A 26,116-nucleotide genomic window follows, 5' to 3' on the forward strand; every position below is an offset into this window, starting at 1 on the left:
ACTCGGTCCCCAGTGCTGTTCACAGCCTCATTGGCATGTCACATGAGAGAAGATGTGAAAGTCTTGGAAATAAGGGAACCCAGGACATGAGAGGCATTTGAGGAGCCAAGAATGGACAGGAAGGAGAGGATCAAGGGGAGGGAAGGCACGAGGGAAGGCAGGAAGCCAGATCTGGGCTGCGAGAAGCGGGTGCCAGTAGCCTGAGATCCTTCTGGCACCCCAGAGAGAGGCCCCTTCATACAGCCTGTACCAGACCCCAGACACACGGGAGAAGTGCGGCTTCCCTCCGCCTTTCCCAGGGTCTCACTCAGGAGAGGGAAGAAAAGAGAAAGGGTCACGTTTTCCAGGTACCTTGCAGGGTTACAATCAGCTCTACTTCTGCCTCCTCATGGGACCCAGCAGAGGCCCAGCTTGTTGGACTGGACCTAAATGTCAAGGGCCAAATTCAGGGAGTAGGGCTGTGGCAGGGGTGGAGACAGGTGCCAGGCCTGCAACGCCCAGTCCAGTGCCCTTTGTCCAAGATCACAGTATAGCCTTTCTGGTGTGGCCAGAAGCCAGCTGAACCTGAAAGGACGGGGGCCACATGGCTGGACAATCTCTGCCCCCTGCTGAACCCACTCCACCCCAGCTCTGACTCCCGCCCTCCCCGAGTGAGTGAACAGCAACCCCACCTGCCCTGTGGCCCAAACCCTTCCCCTCCTTCTCCATACCCCACACCCGTCCTTCTCCATACCCCACAACCCTAAACCCTGCCAAATTCTCTTCCTACCCACACAACCAGGAATCCACCTCCTCTCTCCACACCAAATGGCACCCCCAGGCCCAGCCACTGCAACCCACCCTGATCTCAGCACCCAGGCTCCCACCAGTTGTCACTCACCCCTTCCAGGCACTTCCCAAAAGGCCAATCTGATGGCATACTCTCCTGCCTTCTCATGACCGTTCCTTTCCTTCACAAGAGACCTGACTTCGACCTTGGCTCATGGGCCCTGCTGCCCCTCCAGCCTCACCCTGGACTCTCCTCTCTGCCCTCACTCCCACCCTGAACAGCCTCAGCCTCGGGAACCCAGGGTGCTCCCCTGCCCCCAACCTCCTGGTCTGGCACAGGCAGTCCTCACTGGTAAGCAACCCCCACCCAACTGCCCTCTGCCTGCCCAGCTCCTCCCGGCCTGTAAATCTCCCCTGAAGGCCTCTTCCACCAAAAAGCTGTCCCCAACACCTGCACCCAGGCTGGCTGGAGGATGAGCCCCTCCTCAGCAGTCTCTGGGCCTGCCACTGCCTTCACACTCTGCAGAGGTGGGTGCTCTATCCCCGTGAGCCCAGTGCTCTCTGCACAAAGAGCCACGCCTTGCTCTCAGCTGTTTCACCAGCACCCCTGGCAAGATGACATGCATTTAATATGAGGAATCAATGGCAAGAATGAATGTTAAAGTCCAGATACACACACACACACACACACACACACACACACACACAATGTTTTTTTGTTGTTGTTGAGACGGAGTCTCGCTCTGTCACCCAGGCTGGAGTGCAGTGACGGCTCACTGCAACGTCCACCTCCTGGGTTCAAGCGATTCTCCTGCTTCAGCCTCTCAAGTTGCTGGGACTACAGGCGTGCGCCATCACGCCCGCCCAATTTTTTTTGTATTTTTAGTAGAGATGGGGGTTTCACCATGTTGGCCAGGCTGGTCTCGAATTCCTGACCTCAAGTCATCCGCCTGTCTTGGCTTCCTGAAGTGCTGGGATTACAGGCATGTGCCACCATGCCCGGCCCTAGTTATATATTTTAAATTTTCAGTATAAAGAACACACCCCAATACCACCCCATACCCATGCCCTCACGCCACCACCAAAGCTTCAGGGAGAACTGAGCAAAATGCATCTAAGGAAACAAATACCTTTGACTCTCTCAGCTTATAAAATGCCCGTGGCCCAACTCTGAGGAGGGGTGAGTACCAAACTTACCCGGGAGGTGCTTCTGTACAGAACAACAATATTTGATACTTGTTTTTACCAGAGTTTTCTCACAGGAATAGACTGAAATTAAGATGATGAAAATAATCGCATTTCAGGAGGCTCTACCCAGGAGTGCAGGAAAACAAAGAGTACCTCTGCATCCTTGCAAATGTGCCTCTCCGGGGAGGCTGCGCCACAGAACCCCATTCCCTCTGACAGGCTACTTGGAAAAAGGGCACAGGGCCCCAAAAGCTCAAGGTTTTGGACTCCCCAGACCACGTACAACTCACACAAGACACAACCTGGGCCCCAGACACCACAGCCCTGGCCATGACTCGGCCCAGAGCAACACAAATCACAGATGCTGTGGCCAAAGTGTGTTTTATCTGTACCTCCACTAAGCCTCAGCATCTGAGGCTGGAGCCCTGGGGTCACAGAGAGAATGACAACTTAGACCCCAAGGAACTTCCCTAAAACATGGAGGATGCAAAATAAATACATTTTTTTTTCCCATTGCCAAAATGTTTATAGATGAGGCAGATGGGGAAGAAGAAGGTCGGAGTTCCAGTTCCCCACAGCTGATACTCCATCGCAGACCCGGCCTCAGGCTTCCTTTGTCCAGGGGCTCGGCTGAAGCCCAGCAGCTCCTCTCCTCCTGCCGCTGACTCAGAAGGGACGACCACGTTCTCATTCCTGTCCCCAGTTACCCCATGGACTAGGGGGAGGAGGAAGAAATGGCTTCAACAACTAGAGTGCAGGTGGAATTTAAAAGCCACCCTTTTTTTATGGCAAATGTTTCTACCATAAGAAAAAGTATGTGCCAGTTATTGCGGCCCTGCATAGACAAACATTTAGCAAGTCCTTGTCATGTGAACACAGATGGACCCAGTGCACACTGGCCTTTGAGGCATCGTCCAAGAGGAAAGGTCTAGGATGGGGGAGCCTCAGAGGGGTCAGGTCCCACACTGTGTCACCCCAGCGGCAGGGTGGCCATGTGCCAGAGCTCCCGGACAGTCCAGGTTTAGGCCTGCCGTCCCTGCAAGATCTGTGATCACTGTCTGCCCTTCATTCTCAAAAATCTACAGTCCTGGATGAAAATCACAGGGCCGTGGTGCCCATCCGCCTCAGCGTGCTCTCACAGTGACCGTGAGGGTCATACAAGCCAGGGCTTACCAAGTCCACCTTCCTACCAAGACCTGACCTGGATGGGGGGCAAACGGATGATGTCTGAAAAGGTTGAAATGTTACACTGCTAAGAGAAGAGGGAATAGTAAAGGGAAGAAAACTCACTGAGAAATTTCTGTGAAATTGGAAAATGACGAATAAACAAAAGTAGTTTCTGGCCTGGAGTCACTGGCGCTGATCCTGGAAGGCACGGGTGAAACCACACTGAGCGGCACCAGGGCAGAGTCAAAGGCGGTACCGAGAAAGGTTTTCCTTCCCCACATGCTCCTTGTCCAGGAATTTGCTAGTCTCCAGGACCCTCTGGGAGGCTGTGGAGGAGGCCGAGGTGAGTGCCAGGCCCCAAAACCACCCCAGGGAACTTCTCCACAGACCCACCCCTGGATGTAGAGACACGCACCAGGCCCTTCAAGCCACTGCCATCCCTCTCGAGTCCCTGCGAGCCTCCCCACACACCCTGTGGGCCAGCTGGGAGGAAGAAATGATCTATAAGGACAAATGGCAGGTGACCAATGGCAGAGTGTCAAAGAAAGCAGCAGGAGCTTCGAGTGTGGCCTGATGGCTCCATGGTCCCCCCATCCCCGCCACCCAGGCCTCCAGGCCACACTGGGTACTGGTCGGGCAGAGGCGGTGAGGAAGGGAGTTTGAGATTACTCAGACTCAGGCTTCTCTCCTGGGCCTGCCATGGTTGAAAGATGGATGGGGAATCGGAGATAATAAGAGGCTGAATTCACAGCCCACCCAGCAGGCTCATGTAGCGGTACTCAGGAGAAAACTGTGCGCTTCCACGAGAACAAGTTACAGACAACACAACAGAAAATGGAAAGCTAGTAGAATCTCAGAGCGTGGATGCATAGTCTCCCAGGAAGGGCAGGAATTCCGGGGATGAGCCTCCGCCATGTGACGGGTTCTTCTTGAGCTAACCCAACATCTCCCCGATTCAGCAGCTGCAGCTTCGGCAGAGAAGACCCCACCACTGATTACGTTAAGTGCCCACCACGAAAACATCCACATGACCTCATTACAACCCCCTGGCAACCTGGGGGGCGGGTAGTTACAACAGTCCTAATTGTGCAGATATGGAAACTAAAACTCACAGAAGTTAAGAAAATGAAGTTACTCAACCCAGGTTGCCTTGAGGTCAAGGTTTTTTCCATGACATTCAGCCAGCTGGGGCCAGGGTCCCGGGCCCACTAAAGCATCACCATAGAAAAGGGAGGTGAGGCACATCCCAGGCTGCCCACTGTGCTGGCCCTGCTGTGTTTGCGCTGTTCATGCTCCTTCTCAGCTCCTACAATGCTCCATTTTACAGACGTGGACACGAGGCTCATGGAAGGCCAGCTCATGTGGAGGCTGGGCCCAGGTTTCCACGGTCTTCCACTCTACCCGGCAGCCTCCAGCTGCCTCTCCCTCTCCGCCCACTTTCCCAAGGGCTGTAGCTCTGCTGAGGGCACCTCCCACAGGCCATCCCTGAGGCTGCCTGCTCTCCTTCCCATCAGCAGACCTAGATCAGCCGCACCCGATTCAAAGGCCTCCCCCATCACTGCACCCCCTGTCAGAATCAGAGCCCATCCTTGTCTCCAGACTGCCTCTCCAGCTCACTCTCCACGCCGCAAAGCACCACCAAGAAGGGAGAGCGGTGATTTCGAGTGGACCTAGGACCAAGGTCTGGCAACTTTCACTAGAGGCCAATGAAAACAAGGACTGCCCTAGACGAGACTTTCCACCAAACTGCATGTGAATGAGGCTCCAGACACAAGCATGGCGTCTGGGCAGCGCCTGAGACAGTGGCGACTACGTGGTCCACCGGGATCGCTGGCCTCCGCATTTCTCTAGCACACAGGTTCTATGACTTCCCTGAACAGCAGAGCACCTGGAGGGCCTCTTAAGCTACAGATCGCTGGGCCTTGCCCCACAGAAAGCCTGGCGTGGGTCTGAGAATTTGCATTTCTAGCAAGTTCCCAGGTGACGGTGCTGCTGCTGGCCTGGGTCCACACTTTGAGAACACGGCTCTGACAGGAGGCTTTCAAGCCAGCAGTGAGTGGTCATTTACGCTACAGGTGAAAACAGAGAAACCCCAAAAGACAGAGATTAAGGCAAAGGCATCCTCTTCAAAACCTACAAATCCCTCATTAAAAAATACAAAGATCCATTTCCCTCAACCTGGCAGCCAAGGTCCTCTAGGATTTGGCCCAGCCAAGTTGACCCCTCACTACCCCCACACTCCTACATTAGCACCGAGCATCAGAGCCCAGGCCACGGGTCACCATCTCCCTCCCTTCTTCACCCCACTCAAGCTGCTCAGGCTCTGCCAATGCCCCTCCTCTCCTCATGTCACCTGTCAGCCCATCCGCTGACATCCCCATCAGCTGCTCTCTCTTCTAATAAGTGTCTTCAGAAAATAACCCTCACGTTTATGGTCAACTGATTTTAGACAAAGGTACTAAAGCCATCCAATGGAGAAAGGACAGTCTTTTTTAACACCCCGTGCTGGAACAACTGGATATCCATATGCAACACAAAAAAAACTTTTACCTCACACCCGACACAAAAAATAATTAGCTCAAAAGGATTATGGACATAAATGTAAGATTGAACACTATACAACTTCTAAAAACAACATAGGAGAAAATATCTGTGACCATGGATTACGCAGAGGTTTATGACACCAAAGGTACATCCTATTTTTAAAAATTGATAAATTGTACTTCATCAGCACTTACAACTTCTCTCACCACTAAGAAAAAGACAAATCACAGACTGGGAAAAGTATCTCCAAACCAGGCATTTGACAAAGGGCTTCCAACCACAATGCACAGGGAACGCTGACTCAATAATAAGGCGGCTACGAACCCGGTTTTAAAAAGGGTGCTAAAGGCTCAGGCGCCTGACCACATGGGATCTGTGCATGGCTTGTAAGCAGCTAAGAAAATGCTCCCATCAGCCCTCAGGGAGGTAAATGAAAAACCACGGGGAGAAGCCATAGGCCAAGACGTACAGGAAGCAGCCTTGCAGAGGCCTGCAGGGAGGACTCAGCTGCCATCCCAGCGCCCTTCATCCTCTGCGGGGATACTGGCACCAGAGTCACTTATCACAGGCCCCTGGAAGGCAGGATGATGCCCGTTCACTTCTGCTTCTCTGAGAGGAGCAGTGTGAGGGAGCTGTGGGGGGAGACACAGGGTCCCCAAGACAAAATGGTGAGCTGCCAGAAGTCTCTGGAAGTTTCCAATCGTTCTGAGCCCCGGGAGCAAGGCCAATGCTGCCCCAATTTCTCTCCCTAGGCAGCTACCGGGTCTGGATTATCTGATGAGTAAGACAATTCTGGCCCGAAGACATACAGGAAATGTCTTCACGTCTTCACCTGATCACTTCCAAAGCTCAGGCAGTAAAGCACTTTCGTATTTTGTTTTGAGCCATGAAGGAGAAGAGTGAAGGCTTTCCTGGGGATGAGAGGGCTTGAATGTGCCAGGAACAGGTGTAACGGTCTGTGCCGGACAGGGCTGGGTAAGAGAACACCATCAAATGAAACGGCTCCATCACAGAACTCATAAACACTCAGTACCTGCCGATGGAGATTCACAACAGTATCCATGAAGTAGCATCGGAAAAAAATGCTGAATATGATCAAGCCTCACTCCTCCCCATTCATTCATTCATTCATTCATTCATTTTTGAGATAGAGTCTCACTCTGTTGCCCAGGCTGGAGTGCAGTGGCGCGATCTCTGCTCACTGTAGCCTCTGCCTCCCGGGTTCAAGCAATTCCCCTGCCTCAGCCTCCCGAACGTCTATTACACACCTGTAATAGGTGTGTGCCACCACGCCCGGCTAATTTTGTATCTTTAGTAGAAACGGAGTTATGTTGGCCAGGCTGGTCTCGAACTCCTGACCTTAGGTGATCCACCTGCCTTGGCCTCCCAAAGTGCTGGGATTATGGGCGTGAGTCACTGCACCCGGCCTCCTACTCCTAATTTAATTAGGAATAAAAAAAGAGAAAGAAGACCAAAAACAAGGTTTGTTTTGTTGTGTATTTTTAGTAGAGATGGGGTTTCACCTTGTTGGCCAGGCTGGTCTCGAACTCCTGGCTTCAAGGGATCCTCCCACCTTGGCCTCCCAAAGTGCTGGGATGACAGGTGTGAGCCACAGCGCCTGGCTGAAGAACAAGTTTAAAATGACCACAGGCACGCAACCAGCAGAACTCCCCACTGTGGCGCCTTGTTAATAAAATGCAAAATGTCCAAGAGTTAAATGAGGTGAACAGTCAACCTGCACATTAAACATGGATGGAGACATAGCCGTTTCTTGAATTCTGATGCAAACCAATGTTAGGAAATAGGTCACTGAGATGACTGGAAATTTAAACACTGGCTGGGTACTTGTCGATAATGAGGAATTATTTATTGTTAATTTTAAAGCATAATAAAGTACTGTGATATTTAAAAGAGTTACAGCATTAAATATGAAAATGTTTACAGATGAAATAATATGATTTATTGGATTTGCTTCCAAATAGTAGAGGAAATGGGAAAACAGGTGGGGATAACAGACAGGGTAATCCACCAAGAACTGCTGCTTGTTGAAGGCAGGCGACAAGCATGTGGGGTCACTATCCAAAGACGGCGCCTTCTGTGTGTGTGTGAAATCTCCATAATAAAGTCGTGAAGTGAAAGAACGCACGGCGATGGCTATGTCTGTGCCAGGCTACGCTCTGCAATGCCCTTTCACTTGGGCACCTTCACGGAAGTTGCCCAGGCCTGAGGCGGGCGTGGCTCGGATTCTCACTCCGCACTGGACAGATGAGAGGGTGAAGGCAGGCGGAGGTTCCAGAGAACCAGTGGAGCTGGGATCGCAATGCATCTCTGCTCTGTCCAAGCACTCTGGTTTCTTCCCACAGATAACCTGAGTCGCTTTCTTAATAGAAGGGCGGAGACTTCTGGGTGGGCTTCACGGGCGAGATGTGTCTGTGGGGCTCGGCGGCCCCATCCCCAGGAGGGGAGTGAAGAATTCTTGCCCGCAGACAACTGGGACGCCAGTTGAGGGCAGGCCAGGTGCGGAGGCGTGAGGGTCAGGTCTGACAGGAATGCAAGCACCACAGAGAATTACCTGATACCAAGGTGTCAGGTATCAGGTGTCAGGACTTGGTATCTCTTCCTGGTGACCTGTAGGTTGACACCACCCTGTCCCTCTGAAAAAACCTCCTGCTGGGCCAGGCTTGGCTTAAGAACAGGGTAGCGGGTGAGAACCTGGGAGTGAAGGCTCCAGCGGGACCACCTGCCCCAGGAAGGAGGGGGCACTGGCCGGATGCTGCCAAGCAGCTTCCAACTCACCCGCCCACTCACCAGCCAAAAGTCTGTAGCCCAGCACATGCCGGATGGAGGACCACGGTGGTGGGAAGGTTGGACATGAACGGATACGGGTGCTGCCCTCAGACGGCTCCACCCTGGGGTCATGGCTCCCGCGCTCGGATGCACAGTCGGCACCACAGCAGATTAAATATCCCAATGCCCAGGCTGCACCCAGCCAGTCCAGTCGGGATGCTGGTGGGTGAGGAGAGGGGCAGGCACTCCTCTTTAGTAAAGACCCCCTGGTGAGGACAATCCACAGCAAAGTCTACAAACCTCTAGTCCAGCAAGAGGGAGAATCTGACGTGGAAAACAACAAAACCCATCCAAGAGGCCCACGGCGTCAGGGAGGACAGGACAGCGCCCCTCACAGCAAAGCCGGGGGACCGAGAGACCCAGAGTCGGGGAGGACAGGACAGCGCCCCTCACAGCAAAGCCGGGGGACCGAGAGACCCAGAGTCGGGGAGGACAGGACAGCGCCCCTCACAGCAAGCCGGGGGACCGAGAGACCCAGAGAGGGGGGAGGACAGGACAGCGCCCCTCACAGCAAACCGGGGGACCGAGAGACCCAGAGTCGGGGAGGACAGGACAGCGCCCCTCACAGCAAGGCCGGGGGACCGAGAGACCCAGAGTCGGGGAGGACAGGACAGCGCCCCTCACAGCAAGGCCGGGGGACCGAGAGACCCAGAGTCGGGGAGGACAGGACAGCGCCCCTCACAGCAAGGCCGGGGGACCGAGAGACCCAGAGTCGGGGAGGACAGGACAGCGTCCCTCACAGCAAGGCCGGGGGACCGAGAGACCCAGAGTCGGGGAGGACAGGACAGCGCCCCTCACAGCAAGGCCGGGGGACCGAGAGACCCACGGCGTTGGGGAGGACAGGACAGCGCCCTCACAGCAAGGCCGGGGGACCGAGGACCAGAGTCGGGGAGGAACAGGACAGCGCCCCTCACAGCAAGGCCGGGGGACCGAGAGACCCACGGCGTTGGGGAGGACAGGACAGCGCCCCTCACAGCAAGGCCGGGGGACCGAGAGACCCAGAGTTGGGGAGGACAGGACAGCGCCCCTCACAGCAAGGCCGGGGGACCGAGAGACCGATGGCATCCAGAGGGCAGGACAGCGCCCCTCATAGCACGGCCAGGGGGACCCAGGACAGAGCTGACCTGAAGTGGGGCTTGAAGGAAAGAAGAGTTGTGGCCGATGTGCAAGTGACGCATGCTGACTCCTCTCTGCCAGCCTGGGGTATGGGCATGAGACTCCGCAGACCACATTCCCGCTGTGCCCGTGGGTGCTGGCAGGAAGCCTCAGGACCGCAGAGGGAGGAAGCAGTCTGCTCTCTCTCGGGTCTCCCCTTGCCCCTCGAGTGTTTTCTGTCTACAATTCCTGCAGGTGCCCCCCAGTGACATCGCACCTCACTTCCAAGACCCCAGGTGCCCCCTTCTCAAAGGGCTGTGGCAGCTCCATGACCCCTGAAACTTCTCTAATGAGATGCCAACCCCGAGGGACCACACTCCTCCCTGCCGCCTCCCCATAACTGGCACACCTCAGTGTTGTCCTCGGCCTGCCCGGGCCCAGCTACCCACATCACACCTCGGACACAGTTCTCCATAGCGAATCTTCTCTGTTCAGTAACCAGGTGGCTCCTCACTCCTGACCAATGCCGGGAGAACTTTCTCTGCCTCCACTCTCAGTGCCAGTGAGAATCCAGGCAAATGGGGCCCCAAATAACAACCAACTACTTGAGCAGAAATTGGGTCCAGTTACCTCCACAAGAAGGAAACAAAAGCCTCGGAATGCCTGCCCTGCACACGAGGAGGGGGGACAGCTTTGAAATGATCACTGTAACAAAGGAGCACCAGGAGGTAACAGCACCACCACCAATGGCTGGGCACCAGTCATGCATCAGGCATGGCCTCGAACGCTGCTCTTTAGATCAACCTGCTGGGCATGGATTCGATTCCTACTTTACGAAGAGCACTTGGTGCACAGTGAGGCCCGGCCCAGGCCAGAAAAGCCAGCTCGGGACAGAGTTGAGGCTACAGAGGGCTCCACGTGGCTCCAGCCCATGCATGTTCATCTCTGCCCAGCAAGTGGACAGCTGGGAACAGGTCTGCAGACAGGGCGGGCGTGGGAGGAGCCACACGCCCCCGATCTCCCACGCACTAGGAAAGGCTCCAGACATGTCCCCACCACAGAAGCCACCCACAGACAAAAGAGATAAAGACCCAGAAGGAAAACCTCCTGTCGAAGGTTTCTGAGGAACAAAGAGGCGTGTGGTGTGTGGAAAGCCAATCAAGTCATCTTATTTTTCTTTTCTCACAAAAAGAGAAGAATTTCTCTTGTCATCTGAGTCAGCAAACTACTGCATCTTCCCCAGTATTGAATTTCTCGAATCAAATTGCTTCTCCAGGCTGAATGCGAACGTTCCTTCCCTCTGCCTATTAATCACTGGGAGGCCCCTATTGATCCCAGAGCCATCTGGGTTTGTATCGGGAAAACTGTAAAAACTGCTCATTAGTGGAGCCAGTGGGGGTTGCAGAGACAGCTCTGGCCAGGGGCTCCAGAGCCCGGGCTCCAGCAGGCCTCTGCCACGGGCTCCCTAACAGACCTCGGGCCTCCATCTCCTCACATCAGCTGAAGGGATGAGGGCACATCAGGATGCTTTCTCCTTGTTTCTAGAAATTACGTTTCTGAGGGACTCTCTTCATTTCCTTTCAGACTGAAAAACAAAGTACAAAGAAAATCCACACAGAAACTCATCTGTAACTCAGACTGCAGAAGGAACACAGAGGGATGAGCAATGCCAACACAGTATAAATAAGCTTCAATAACAACCTGCAAGAAGACTGGGCTCCACACGATTAAGCATCACTTTGATGATTCACAAGGTTCTTTGGAATGTTTAAAGGAATTAAACAAGAAACAGAAAGAGACAGGCGAGAGGAGGAGCCAGATACTTGAGTTGGGGGCTGCTCTGGGCTGGGATAAACAGGAATGTGCAGCCCCCACGTAACCCCCAGGAGATGGGGCTGCTCAGAAACCACCTCCTCAAAGCATCCTCGAGGAGAAGTTCTGGAGCCCCCAGGTTGGCCATTGCCTGTGGAGCTCTTCCCTGCCCCTCTCGCAGCAAAGCCATGCCATGATCCACATGGGTGCTCTAGCAAGACACAGCCAGAGCTGGCCGCTCAGATCCTCCCAGCGGTCCATCTCCCCAGCAGCCACAGCGTGTGGGTGCTTCGGTGCCAGGTCCGCAGCACCCTCTAAATGCAGTGTCCCTGCAGTGAGGGAGGGGGAGCAGAGCCAGGCATCTCAAAGCATGTAATGAGATAACATCTATTACCATACATTATAAAGAGGTTTATGCATACATGAGGGTTGTCATGAAATTTAATTTCAATGGTTTGATAATTAAGCAAAAAAAACCCACAATAATTATCATATCTTAATTTTCCAGTAAATATGCTGGGCTGCCAACACTGTATTTTCCTAGGACAGCTCATGTGGTTTCACTAAGGAGAGACATCCACTGTTTCCGGTTGTGCGTGAAAACTGGACGAGGAGGGAAAGCCGATTCTGGGGACGCAGCTCAAGGAACTGCGGGCAACTCCCGCAGAAAGGTGGGCAGTGGAGAACAGTTGGCTGGTGTGCAGCGGCCCAGTTCCAGCTCCAGCTGACTGCATGCCCCTGGTGGGTCTCCACCTCTTTTACTCATAGGGAAAAATGAGTGCCAAGCCCACTCCCTGTAGAACTGCCTATGAAAGCGGCGTCTTTTCCAACACTGCCCCGGGGTAGAAATGCAAGTCAATACAGATGAGCTGCTCGACTGGGAACAGGGCTCTGAATGTCATGACTAACGGCAGGGGCCCAGGAAACAGAATCACCAGGCACCAAGCATCACAAATCACATCTGGCAAACGCAAGGTTAACTAATGGTCCTTAATTACAGAACTGATGCATCGCACATGACACAGAAACGCACAAGCTCAGGGATGAGTCACTAATTTCCAAAGGACCTTTTAAAGGAGAGATTAGGAAGGTGGAAAAGCACTTTCTATATCCAATCGCTTCAATATTCCATTGTAAAATATGAGACTAACAAGATCTCGCTAAGAAATATGATAAGAGTGGCACTGCTAATTTCTAAAATCTCTAATATTCACAGTCTATGAACACCTCTTTCACGCTTACCACCACACCACACCCACCTCCACCATGCTGCTCCCCCTGCCTGCACTGCTCTCCCTGGCACACTGGCCCTGGTCACCTCCTGCTCCCTCGTCAGATCGTGCTGTAAATGAATGTTTATGCCCCACAAAATCTACATGCTGAACTCCTACTCACCACGGTGATTACATTAAAGGGCAGGGCTTCTGGGAGGTGATCAGCTCATGAAGATGGAGTCCACGTGATTAGGATCAGTGTTCTTCTAAAGGAAGTTTAAGAAAAACCCTTTGCCCCTCCCACCATGTGAGGACACAGTGAGAAGCCTCCATCTATGAAGCAGGTAAGGGGCCCTCACCACCCACAGAATCTGCCCAGCATCTTGATCTTGAACCTGCAGTCTCCAGAACCATGAGAAATAATTTTCGGTTGCTTATAAGCCACCCAGTCTACGGTATTTTGTTATAGCAGCTCAGCATTTCCATATTCTCATCACCTCCTCCAGGAAGCCCACCTAGCCACCTTCCTTGGACCCCAGTCTGGGTTGAGTGCCTTCCTACGTGCTTTGCATTCTCCTCACACTGTATAACAATTGCCTGTTTGTGTGCTTTTCTTCCACACCTAAATATAAGTGTAGTGAAAACACAAGCAGCACCACACGTACTCAGCAGCTTCACTCCCAGCAGGGCCTGGCACCTGGGAGATACATAGGAAATACTTGGTGAATGAACAAATGAACACCCTGGACATCAAAGGCCCAGTTTGCTTCTCCACCTCACCCTTTCTTCAGCTGGGTGAAGCTGGACTTTACAACCCTGAACCCAACTTACCAAAGGCTGCACAGAGCAGAATGTGGGAAATAAACAGAATTTTGTCCCTGCCCTGGCCCCTCTCACACCATCCCAAGCTTGGCTCCAGCATCATCCCCGCTTGGTGTGTGCAGCAACAGGGCAGAGCCTGGATGTCAGACAGACGGGCTTCCACAAAGTGGCTTTGATCAGCCACTCAGTCTGCTTATCTATAAAATGAGGACACTGTTCCCACATGAGAATATTATGAGGACTGAATGTGACTTCATATGGGAAGTGCTCAGTAAATACTATTTCCATCCTCTCTTCCCCCAGGAAGCATGTTGCTCCTCCTCGTGCTGTTGGGGACACATTTCTATCCATAGCTCTTGCACTGGGTGAGATGAGATCACCCCTTCCTACTAGGAGGGAGGAGAGGCAGCAGGCACCACAATTATCTAACTGGGGTTGGTCTCTCTCTTAGATTGCAGGCCACCTTTGAATGCCAGTTCTGCAAACGGCAGCATCAAAGCCATGTTAATTCCAGATCTCCCCTCCACCAGCCAGGATCCTCCTTCTGGCTCATCTGTAGATACAAGTAGTAGTCAACCAAAGCCTTTCAGAGGAGTAAGACTTCAGACAACATTGATACAAGGTGTCCGTGGTCGTCAGTTTAACAGACAGAGAGGTGTGAGCCATGCAATGGGAGGGAGAGGAGGAATAAATAGAGGAAATATTAATTAATTGGTCTGTAAACAATAACAACTGTGAATAAGATTTTCAAATCTGTTTTAGTGTAATGATTGTCAAGTTTAAAAACATTTTTATATATAAACTGGTATACTCATGTAAATATTCTTTATTAATAAAATGTTTTTCAGTGTCAAAAAAAAAAAAATTCCAGGAATCTGGCTCTTTCTTTAAGAGGAGGCTGTGCTATCTGCAGAGGAAAGTTCTGTGCCCCTGTCTCCCTCTCAGGTAGCAGTGAGAGCACAGCTTGCCGCTCCCGCTGATAGAGATTAAGCTGGAGTCTCAGCCCCACTACTGCCCGCACCTCCAGGCAGAGTCCACGCCCTCCCCACTCCAGAGGGCAAAACACAGGCAGAAGAAGCTTCTTTAGGTTTAGCACAGCCTGGGGGGTGGCAAGGGTGCCTCCTCGTAGGGGAAGGGAAGAGCCAGGAGAGGGGTTTAGCTCAGGACTCTGGGAAGGAACTGGGTACTCAAGAGACAAAGCCTGGATGGACAGGGACCAGGTCTGAGGTCTGTAAGGTGCTGCCCGGTGTTGCGAAGTAAGGTACAACCATTTCCCTTCCTCCACCTGCACTGCTCCGCACAACCCCTCCACGGAGGCTGAGTGTGCATCTGACCCCCAGGAGGCTGGTGAGGCACTGAGAGAGGTTTGGGAAAGGGAGGGAAAGGGAATCATGCATTCTAGGGCTCAGGGCTCAAGCCTCCCAAACAGGCACTCAGGGCAGAGTCACAGGGATTCATGGGTGTCTACAGCAGTGGGCACAGCGGGGTGAGCACCTAAGGTGACTCCCTAGACAAATGTAACCTCACGACCTCTAGTTCACCCACCGCTCCCACCCGGCCCAGGACAGCAAGATGCCCTTGTCAGGCAGAAAAAGGCAGCTGCTCTGGCTGGGTTAGATACTTGTCCCAGTGCGTTGCCACTCCCCAGCGAGAAGGGGCCCTTATTTATTCTCCTTGGCACGCCTAAAGCCTGATGCGGGGCATACCACACAGCAAATTCCTGAAGTATCAATATTTATTGAATGAATATTTTATGAATAAATAAAAGAATAAGCGAGTTAGAAGCATTCAGAAACGAGAATTTAAGCAAAAACTTAATAACAAAAAAGCCTGAAGCACAAGACTAAATTGTGATTATTTGCAGCTGGGATTGTTAATGTCATCAGCCTTGCATTGCCAAGAATGAGTCAAGCTTACTATACAGGACAAGCTTAGCAATTTATAATTTCTTTAAAGTGTTTTATACTAGTGTCATAAGAAGACCAGATTTATGTTCTCTGGGATCTTGGACTATACATCAAGGCATTTAGACAAGAAAGAGTAGTCCAAGGGCCGACAGTTCTCTATGCAGCCGCACTGGACCCAGCACTGCCAAAGGCGTAGACCCCAGGGGATGCATCGGTGCTCCCTGAAGGCATCTGTCCTCACTCTTAGGAACCTGAGGTGCCGCAGCATCCAGCCACAGCCCTCACAGCTCATACACACAGAAGCGTACACCGGCCCCACGCGCATACCCACACCCAAGTGACAAGTCCTGTCCAACGGATCTTGGGAAGGAGGGTTCTATGGCACCTCTCAAAGGCAGGCCATAAATGCCCCCCAAGTCATTGAATCTCTAGCTTCCAGCAGCCCAAGCAGGACCTGCTACAAGGTTGCAGGGCCTGGCTTGACATTCATGCTTGTCATTAACAATAAGCACATTAAATATGAATACCCTGGAAGCCACCTCACAGTGAGTGCATTAGCATGGAAATGAATAAAGTGGCATATTTACACAATGAAATATTAATAGCAGCTCAAATGAAAGAACCAGATTTATATTTAGCTCCAAAGAATAATGCTAATTTTTAAAGTTTTAAAAGGACATATATGATATGGAACCACTTATGTCATTAAAAAAAAAAAAAAAAAACTCTCGGCCAGGCCCAGTGGCTCTTGCCTGTAATTCCAGCACTTTGGGAGGCCGAGGCAGGCAGATCACAAGGTCAGGAGTTCAAGACCAGCCTGATCAACATAGTGAAACCCCATCACTACTAAAAATACAAAAATTAGCTGGGTGTGGTGGCGGGCGCCTGTAATCCCAGCTACTCAGGAGGCTGAGGCAGGAGAATCAATTGAACCCGGGAAGTGGAGGTTGCAATGAGCCGAGATTGTGCCACTGCACTCCCGCCTGGGTGACGCAGTGAGATTCCGTATCAAAAACAAAAGAAAACAAAAAAACTCTCAAAATAATGTTTGGTTGGAGATATATGTATGTACAATAAAGTAGTAAAACATGGATGTGCAATGATACTATCACCTCTAAGAAAGCAATTACCCTGAAGAGGAAGGAAAGAGAAAAGAAGATGGGATGAGGTGGGCAGAAGAGAAGAGTTTAGCTATTTTTACTTTTATTTTTCCCAACACTTTCTTCTAAAAAATTTCAAATATAAGGTGAAAAAAATTTACACTGAATATCCCATATGCCCATTAAGAGACGCTACTGTTAACATCATACTATATTTGTGTTAGCACCTAATGTATTCATCTGCCCATCTATTAATCTGTCAGATATTTTATAGAACTCAAAGACTACTGTAGATATCATGCCCTGACCTCAAACCCTCCAGTGTGCATATCATTAACAGAGCTCAACAATGGTTTAGTTTTTTCTTCTGATATAAAGCTGATACATCATGAAATGTACAAATCTCAAGTGATTATTTGCTGAGTTTTAACAAATAAATACACGTGTGTAACCCAAAACCCTATTGATATGTACAACATGACTGTCACCAGAAAATTACCCTTATGCCCTTTCCCGATCAAACCCTGATCCCATCTCTCCAGAGGGAACCAATGTTCTGAGTTTTTCCATCATAAACTGGTTCTGCTTGTTCTATAGGTTGGTGTAAAAGTAATGGCTGTTTTCACCATTAAAAATAATGGCAAAAGCCGCAATTACTTTTGCAGCAACCTACAGCATTTCACATCAATGGGATCACATGGCATATGCGCTTTGGGTAAGGCTCCTTTCACCCAGCATCCTGTTCCTGAGAGTTGCCTGTGCTGTTCTGTGTATGAGTAATTCCTTCATTTTTGTTGCAGAGTACCGTTCCGTTTGTAAGAAAACACCACCATTTGTTTGTCCATTCTCCTGTAATGGACACCTGGCCTCTGTTTTCTGGCTAGGAACACTGTTGTATAGGTCTTCTTGTGACCACATGTTTTATATTATCCTTAAATAAATAACTAGGGTTGAAATAGCTGGGCAAAGGGTAAGTGTATGTTTAATTTTATAGGATAGCCCCAGACCTTTTTCCAAAGCAGCTGCACTATTTTCTATCCCCACCCACAAGGCATGAGAGTTCCAGTTGCTTCACACCCTCACCAACATTTGGTGCTGTCTTTTAACCATCCTGATGAGTGTGTCATGCTGTCCCATCGTGGTTTGGACTTATATTCCACCACTGATTGATAATGTTAATGTTGCCATTTAAAAAAACATTTTATTTCCTTAAAACAAATGAAAGAGGCAGAGAGAGAGAGAGAAAGATATGGGGCAAAAAAAAAAAAAAAAAAAAAAAAAAAGCAAAATCTAGGATGTGGGTATGCCAGGCTCAAAGTTATTTTCTGTATGTTTGAAGTCTTTAGCAATTAAAAATAAAAATATTATTCCATCTACAATTCCATCTGTAAGTGGATGTCCCTAGAACCCAGGCTGGGCTCGGAGGCACAACTTCTTAGTACGGAGGGAGGCTGAGTGGGGAGCGGGTCAGGGGCCCATGGAGGGGCTCCACCATGGAAGGACCACATCACCCCAGAGTCACTGAGCTCCACCAGCCTCCAGACATGCCCTGGCGGCCCTGGCTTCGCTCCTGACCAGCTCTCACTTCTGCATCAGCCTTCACTCACCTCTGCTGGGCCAGGGGTCTCCTGAGGCTGACCCTGGCCAGTGTTTGGTAGTGCCACCTCTCTTTGCCCTCCAGAGACTGGGTTTGAGTGACTGTGCTCCCCTCCTGAAGGTCTGAGCCTGGCCTGTCTTTCTGTAGCATTAATTCCTCAAAGGAATTCCTATTGATGCTGACATGCAGTTCCCAAACTGATGCCAAATATTTCCAGATACCACCTTTTTTTTTTTTTTTGAGACGGAGTCTCGCTCTGTCGCCCAGGCTGGAGTGCAGTGGTATGATCAATCTCGGCTCACTGCAACCTCCGCCTCCCAGGTTCAAGTGAGTCTCCTGCCTCAGCCTCCCGAGTAGCTGAGATTACAGGCATGTGCCACCACATCTGGGCAGTTTTTGTATTTTTAGTAGAGATGGGGTTTCACCATGTTGGCCAGGCTGGTCTCAAACTCCTGATCTCAGGTGGTCCACCTGCCTCGGCCTCCCAAAGTGCTAGGATTACAGGCATGAGCGACCACAACCCGCCCAGATACCACTTTCTTAAGAATTTAACAGCGAAGATGCCCAGATGCTGCCGGGTCCTCAAATGCGGGCTCCGAAAGCACATGTTGTTGCTTCCTCAGACGCCACCCGGCTTTACCTACTTTGCCCTTAGCTCTAATTTAAAACCACCCCAGATTCTCCCACCAAACTTGAATAACCACTACGATATCTCTGAAAGGGAGACAAACTGCCCGTCCTCTCAGGATCCGGAGTGGATTAGCTCCACATCCTCCCAAGCAGGGTGGTGAAGGCAGAGGGTGGCCTGCGGCGGCGCAAGGGGCCATGGGGCACTTACCGCTGGCACTCGCCGGCATGCAGGATGAGCGCCTCGCTACTCCTGGTGCTGATGGTCAGCTCATGCTCGGTGGAGTTGAAGACATCCAGGAGCAGGTGACACTGCCGGGTACTGTGTTAAAGACAAAAGAAAGTTCAGAATCTTCTGACAGCCAAAGAGGAGTGACTTTTCCTTTTTCTCCTCTCCAAAGATTTCCCGCAACTTAAGAGGGGCAAAGTATATCGAAATGCCAAGTGCTCCTGGGCTCAGAGGATTACAGAGACTGGTTCTGAACACGACTGTGAACTCTAAGGAGTGGGTGTCGGCATCGGGTTCTCCTTGGGCCCGGGGTCCTGGGGACATGTGCTCACAGCCCAGCCATGCTTTTTACCAACCAAGTGGTCTTGGGAAGGTAACCTGAATTCTCCACACCTCGACATACACTAACGACTGGAACACCTGAATCTAAAGTCTGATCATCCCTGACTCTAAAGTCTGGTCATTTGCGGAGAAACGCAGGCATACAGTGCCATTCAAGGGTGCTGTGTCCAAGTCAGCATCCTCAGTTACCAGGTTCCACACTGGGCCCCAAAGCATGGCGATGCGTGTCCTGCTTGTGTGTGTGTGCACACCCAGTGTGAGCTTCTCCCATGCGGGCACCTCTAGAACTGGGGCAGACACTACGGGGTTATTCACCACCCTCTGAAGCCTCTATTCCTTTGTTTCCTCTCCTCTAGAGGTGACAAGTAAAATGCTCAAGTTCCCATTGTTCCTTGCAAGGACTGGTCCATGTGGTGAAGTTCTAGCCAGTAAGGCACAGGCCCCTAGAGACTTTCCTTCCCAAATACAAACACGATGTCCTGGGAGAAGGCTTTTACCCTTCCGCCTTCCTCATTCCCCTTCCTTCCTCCCTAGAAGCAAGCAGGATGCCCAGAAGCTCAGTAACCATCACGGACACTAAGGACAAAAACCACAGGCTGTGGATGGCAGAGCAGGGTCGGGGGTGCTTGAGAGCCACATCCTTGAGTGGTGGTGGCAGCCCTGCACTGCCAGCCTCCCTCTAGCCGTGTGAGCTCCATGTGCAAAGTGGAAAAATCCAGCCCCACACGTGCCGTCTGTGTCCGTCATCATCTGACAGGTTAACGTTACGGTTGAATACTTGCTGAAAACTCATACGGTATCTCAGACACCAAGTATCACAGTCAGCACATAACAGGTCATCAATAAATGTCTGCTGAGCTCAGTGGACGGCTGCACCCACGACAGGACAGACAGAGATGACAGCAACTGAACAGAGGCCATTATTCTTGGAAGAGCAGGGTAAACAGTTTTCATGGGGGGAGAAAACTAAGAGAAAAAGATCTGTGCTCTGGGTCATTATTAGCCTAGTGTGACTTCAAAACATGGCCTTCCAAAGGGCATTTGAATTCTCAAATGTATTTCTCCAAGTAGGAGGCAAGGCTTCGCTGGCTGTTAAAGGAAAGGCTGGTCAAAGGAAAGGGACAATTGCCTGTGACTTCATCGCAACAGCCTTGGGGGTAGTCCGTGGAGCCCCATCTGTGCTGGAGACGGACGCTCAGGAGAGGACAGGCATGCTGCTGTGATGCCCGAGGCCCTGGATGCAGAGCTCGAAACCCTTAGCTTTTCCCGATAGACATGGACCTCTATTCATTCCAAAGCCACACATGTCCTCGGCAAGTCCCAGAGAGGCGAAGTGAGGCATAGAGGGTGTAGTGACAGGCCCAGAAATTCACGCACACACATATACACTCTCACACACATGCGCACGCATGCACACACAAGTATGACTTTGTCAAAAGGACACAGGGCATCTGTGAAATATCAATTTTTTTCAGAACATGGGCGTGTGACCTGCTCTCGGGGGAAAGTGGCAGCATGTCACCATTTCTTTTTCTCTTTTTTTTTTGACAGAGTCTCACTCTTGTCACCCAGGCTGCAGTGCGGTGGCATGATCTCGGCTCACTGCAACCTTCACCTCCTGGGCTCAAGCAATTATCCTGCCTCAGCTTCCTGAGTAACTGGGATTACAGGTGCCCGCCACCATGCCCTGGTAATTTTTGTATTTTTAGTAGAGACGGGGTTTCACCATGATGGCCAGGCTGGTCTCAAACTCCTAACCTTAGGTGATCTGCCCGCCTTGGCCTCCCAAAGTGTTGGGATTACAGGTGTGAGCCATGGCGCCCAGCCGCATGTCACCATTTATATCATGTAGCACAGCGTCAGCAGGGTGCCGCACACCATGAGATGACAGCTCCCATCAGTTGAGTCTGGGTTTTCTGGGTGGGGCTGTCTTCCCCAGAGGTTTGGCGCTTGGAAAACATTCATTAGCTCTGACAGCTCCCTACAAGAGGCCTCTTCGCTCAGCTCACAGAAAAATGAGCTTCCGAGAATGAAGATCTATTCCTCTGTTGTCATAACTTCATGAAATCTTTAATCACAGCAAAATCTTTCATCAGAAAAGGGAACTCGTAAAACATTTATCAGAGGAGGAAAATTGAAGTGATTTTTTAAAAGCCTGGAATAAAAGGTTCAAATATATTTTGTTTTCACTCATAGAATAGAGTGCTTAGGAAACGGCACAGGAATGAGCAGCATCGATACACAATGCGTTTCTGTCCTCTTGCTCTTCTTTTTTCTGACTCACTGTCTGAGTGTGGGGGCGTCTGGATCTAGTGTTTCTATTCCTTCTAATTGTTGACATGATGATGTATTGGGGGAGCTTGGCTTTCTATCTGTTATTCATAAGTTTCCTTCCCCAGACTGCAGCAGCGGTTTGTGCCATCATAATGTCATTTATTCTATGTACCTTTCCATATGGCTTTGGATGCTTGGTTTTAAGGCTGATGCTCTGAGCATATGGTTTACCTTAATTCTTGTTTGCTTTTTGGGTTTGTTTGTTTACTTTCTGGACACATCTATCTGAAGTATGGGAAAATCCAAGAAAGCTTCCCGGAAGAGCTGAGACCAGGGCGAGTCTCGGAAGGGGACAGACACATTTGCCTGGCTTAGAAGAGACAAGGGAACAAAGCCCCGGCAGCATGGAAGGGCCCAGTTATTTTGGGAATCTGGAGTCAGGTTGAGTGTGGGAGACCAGGCTGCCAGGTGAAAAAAAGAAGTCCTTTTTCAGCAGAGAGAGCAGTTATGTATTAATAAAACCACTTGGATAACAGTGAGTGGACACTGTTTCCTCAGCCCCAAATTGGATATTTTATTAATTATTTCATCCAACAAATACCTCCTGAGGAACTGAATGAGAAAGACAAGATCCCTACATTCGTGGCTATTATACTCTTGTGAGGGAAAAGGGCAGGACTGACGAGGTTGTTTTAAAAAATAAACTTTGCTGTCATTTTTTATAAAATTATAAAAAAAAGTTGAAAAAGATTGTTGAATAAAAGATTAAGATACACAATCAATACCAGTCCTAGACATCAACTAAAAACAATTACAATACAAACTTTTTGAGAAAATACATTTATAATAGCAACACAGTCCACAACGCAGGTAGAAATGAATCTAACAAAATATACGCATGATATTTACGTAAAAAAATTATAAATTCATGGAACAATATTAACGAAGAAAAATAAGTGTAGAGATGTACAGGCTGAGTATCCCTTATCTGAAATGTGTGGAACAGATGTGTTTCAAATTTTGGTTTTTTTAGATTTTTGAATACTTGAATTATACTCATGAAGTGAGCATCCCAAATCCAAAAATCTGAGATGCAAAACACTCCAATGAACATTTCCTTCGAGCATCATGTCAGTGCTCAAAAAGTTTTGAATTTTGGAGCATTTCAAGTTTTGGGATGCTCAACCCACGTTATGTTCAAAGATGGAAAGACTTAATATTTTTAAAGAAGTTATCTCTTTCCAAATTTCTGTAAACTCAGTGCAACTCAATAAGAAAAATCCCAGCAGAGTTTTGTTAAAACAATGATGTGGGAGGTTTCTGGAAGGAATCTGGCCCACTAGATGTCAGGAATTGTTATAAAGCTATAATCATGAAGACAGTGGCACTTGGGGCAGTGACAGAGAAATACAGTAGTGAAAGAAAAGATAGCCACAAAGCAGACCCATGAATATAAGGAAACTGGAGAGATGATTGTATTAGTGGTATTGATTAATTAGGACAAGATTCATCAAACAGTGCTGGGAAAAATGATTAAAAAGGTAGACAGAAAATTAGATCCCTACCTCACATCATATATAAAATAAATTCCAAACAGAATGAATAGCTAAATATACAAAAACAATATTTAAAAATCTTTAGAAAAAATAAAGATGAACAGTTCATGACCTTGGAAAAAAGAAAGATTTCTCAAATGAGTTACAATACATATCAAATATAAGGGAAAAGAATAAAATGTTTGGCTGCAAGAATTTTGGTACAATGAAAAACATCAAAAATCAAAGCAAAGACAAGCTTCATTTTTAATGTGTTGCAAATATATTTTCACAGGCATTTGCAACACATTAAACTGACCAAGGATTAGAATTCTCAATTTATAGAGAACTCCTATAAATCAATAAGAAAGAAATGATCCAATAGAAAATCAAGCAAAGGACAAGAACCAACAATTTAAAGTAGGGGAAACCCAATGACCAATAAACAAGAACAGAAGTTCAATCCAACTAGTAGTTAGAGAAATGGAAATAAACCCAAAAGTATTGTTTCTCACCCAACCTATTGGAAATATTTTTAAAATGTCCCAGTACCAAGTGTTGGTCAAGCTATAGATCAATAGGAAATAAGGGAATTCTTGTCACTGCTGGTAGGGATACAAATTGGTACAACTCCTTCAGAGAGAAAAAGTTTGACCTAACAATTCCATTTGTAGCTGCCTATCTTGGATCAAGACAGAGTTTGGCAAAAGGGCACATTCGAAAGTGTTCAATGTAACATTGTTTATAAAAGTAAAGAACTGCTTTTAACTAAGTGCACATCAACTGGGGAGTAGGTGCAGACATGCAATGGTCGAGTTATATGATGGAAACCTATGCAGAGGTGACAATGAATTTAAAAGAACTATATGCCCCACTACAAAGTTCAAGTTAAAACTGCTGGGTAAATAAGTTGCAGAAGATATCATACAATATATGTACATCAAATTTTTAAAATATGTTTTAAAATACTTGATATTGTCTATAAACATCAAATTTAAGAGTGGTCATTCATGCTAAGAGAACAAGAGACACAGTGTGGAAGAATATACAGAGCTTTAATAGCATATTTTTATTTCTTTAAATTAAAAACATAAAAGCAAATATAGTGAAATATTAAAAATGGATGAGTCTGTATGGTAGATAAATTGATACCTCCTAGACCTTTATTTATGTTTCTTTTACTTGAAATGTCTTATAAAAAGTTACTTTTAAAGTCACTTAGAATACTGTGTTAGCCTGGAATCCCCCCAGAAAGTAGAGCCTGAGAAAAAGGGTTTGCACAGAGCTAGTGCTTAGGGAAGGGATGCCAGGAAGCAGGTAGAGTGGGCAGAGTGGCGCAGCAGAGGAAAAGGCGACGACAGAGGGCACGTTGCTATACGTCACTGAGCTGGCGGCCTTGTAGGCAGCTGGGGCTCAATCATCGTCCTTCTGTGGAGCCGAGGGGACTGTGCTTGACACTATGTGCCTGAGGCACAGAAGAGGAAATAATTGCTCTCCCAAGTCTTTCCCTCACTAGTCAAGCTTTCTCCCAGAGGGGTCAATTCTCTCACACTTCATCCAAGCATTGTGCAGAGAGACTACCCATGGCCACCCAAACCTACAGCCTCGGAGAAGGCAGTTAGAATATTCCAGAAAGCAAGAGACGCTCAGCACCGCTAAGATAAGGTGCTGTCAGGTGACACCTGCATAAATTTGGTTGCCACGACAATAGCTAGTCTAAAAGTGGGCTACTATATGAGGCATGGCAGAAGACATGTATGACACAAATATTTTTTAAAAATTTAGTGAGGCCGGGCGCGGTGGCTCAAGCCTGTAATCCCAGCACTTTAGGAGGCCGAGACGGGCAGATCACGAGGTCAGGAGATCGAGACCATCCTGGCTAACATGGTGAAACCCCATCTCTACTAAAAAATACAAAAAACTAGCTGGGCGAGGTGGCGGGCGCCTGTAGTCCCAGCTACTCGGGAGGCTGAGGCAGGAGAATGGCGTAGACCCAGGAGGCGGAGCTTGCAGTGAGCTGAGATCCGGCCACTGCACTCCAGCCTGGGCGGCAGAGCGAGACTCCGTCTCAAAAAAAAAAAAAAAAAAAAATTAAGTGAATCTCTTGACAACATTAACAAAGATGTTTTAAAATGACTTCAGATTTGATGGCAAACAAGAGCCTCTCTGAAGAAATGATGTTTCAGTTAGGAATCCAACGACAAGAAAGCAATCATGTGATGGTCTTGGAGGATAGCTTTCCAGAGAGAATGAGCAGTTAATGCAAAAATCGTAAGGTACAGTGTGATCAAGGAACAGAACAAGCAGAGAGGGGTGTAGGAGTAAAAACAGAGGAAAGGTCATGGGGAAATACTCAGATTTCATTCCAAGCATAACGGGAAGCTATTTTGAGAGTTTTAAGCAGATGAGTGACATGAATTGGTTTGTGTTAAAAAAAAAAAAAAAAAAGGTGAGTTCCAATTCTGGAAAAGATGGAGTAAGCACAATCTACCCTGTCTCTCCCACTGAATGCAACTATAAATCATAGATAGAATGCACTGAGCTGAAGATGAAGACTTAAAAAATAAATGTTAGAAGGTGGATCACAGTAGGAGCCAGAAACAAGTTATTCTGAACTGGCAGTGAGCTGCATCTCTCTCCAGTACCACCTGGCCTCAACTGAAAGGCAGCATGGAGTCCAGAGCCATGCCCTGGGTATAGCCAGACAGAGCTGCAAGGGCAGCCTCTCTTCCTGGTCCAACAAATGGGAAAAGGCACTATGAAGGGCCACAGAAAGTAGGAAAATCCTTGAGTCTTTTCCTTTTTTTCTTCCCTTTTCTCCCAGCCCAGCCTCAAAGCAAACCACAGGAGATAATGACACCAGAGCAGTCTTGGCGGGACAGGCCACACACCTCCCTGACACAAACCACCTCACTGACCCAAAGAGCTGAGGTCCCAAAACCATGGGGCCAGTTTGCACCACTCTGATTTCCTTCTCTGTGCCTCTGGACAGTCAGTCCTCCATGTAGACACACAGAGGGGGCGGCTCTCATCCTGGCTTTGTAGCAG

The 26,116-nt window shown here is 49.1% G+C and overlaps 1 protein-coding gene across 1 annotated transcript in view; it reads right to left on the reverse strand.

Moving 5' to 3' along the window:
* Positions 1–26,116, reverse strand: part of TRAPPC9 (trafficking protein particle complex 9) — a 705,809-nt gene that overhangs the window by 234,452 nt on the left and 445,241 nt on the right. The window contains exon 17 of the mRNA XM_033202702.1: positions 18,900–19,010. Within this exon, the coding sequence (XP_033058593.1) occupies positions 18,900–19,010 (111 nt within the window). The remainder of the gene's footprint in view (positions 1–18,899; positions 19,011–26,116) is intronic.

This window comes from Trachypithecus francoisi, unplaced genomic scaffold (assembly GCF_009764315.1).
Source record: "Trachypithecus francoisi isolate TF-2019V2 unplaced genomic scaffold, Tfra_2.0 Lachesis_group7, whole genome shotgun sequence".
In the NCBI taxonomy this organism is placed as follows: domain Eukaryota; kingdom Metazoa; phylum Chordata; class Mammalia; order Primates; family Cercopithecidae; genus Trachypithecus; species Trachypithecus francoisi.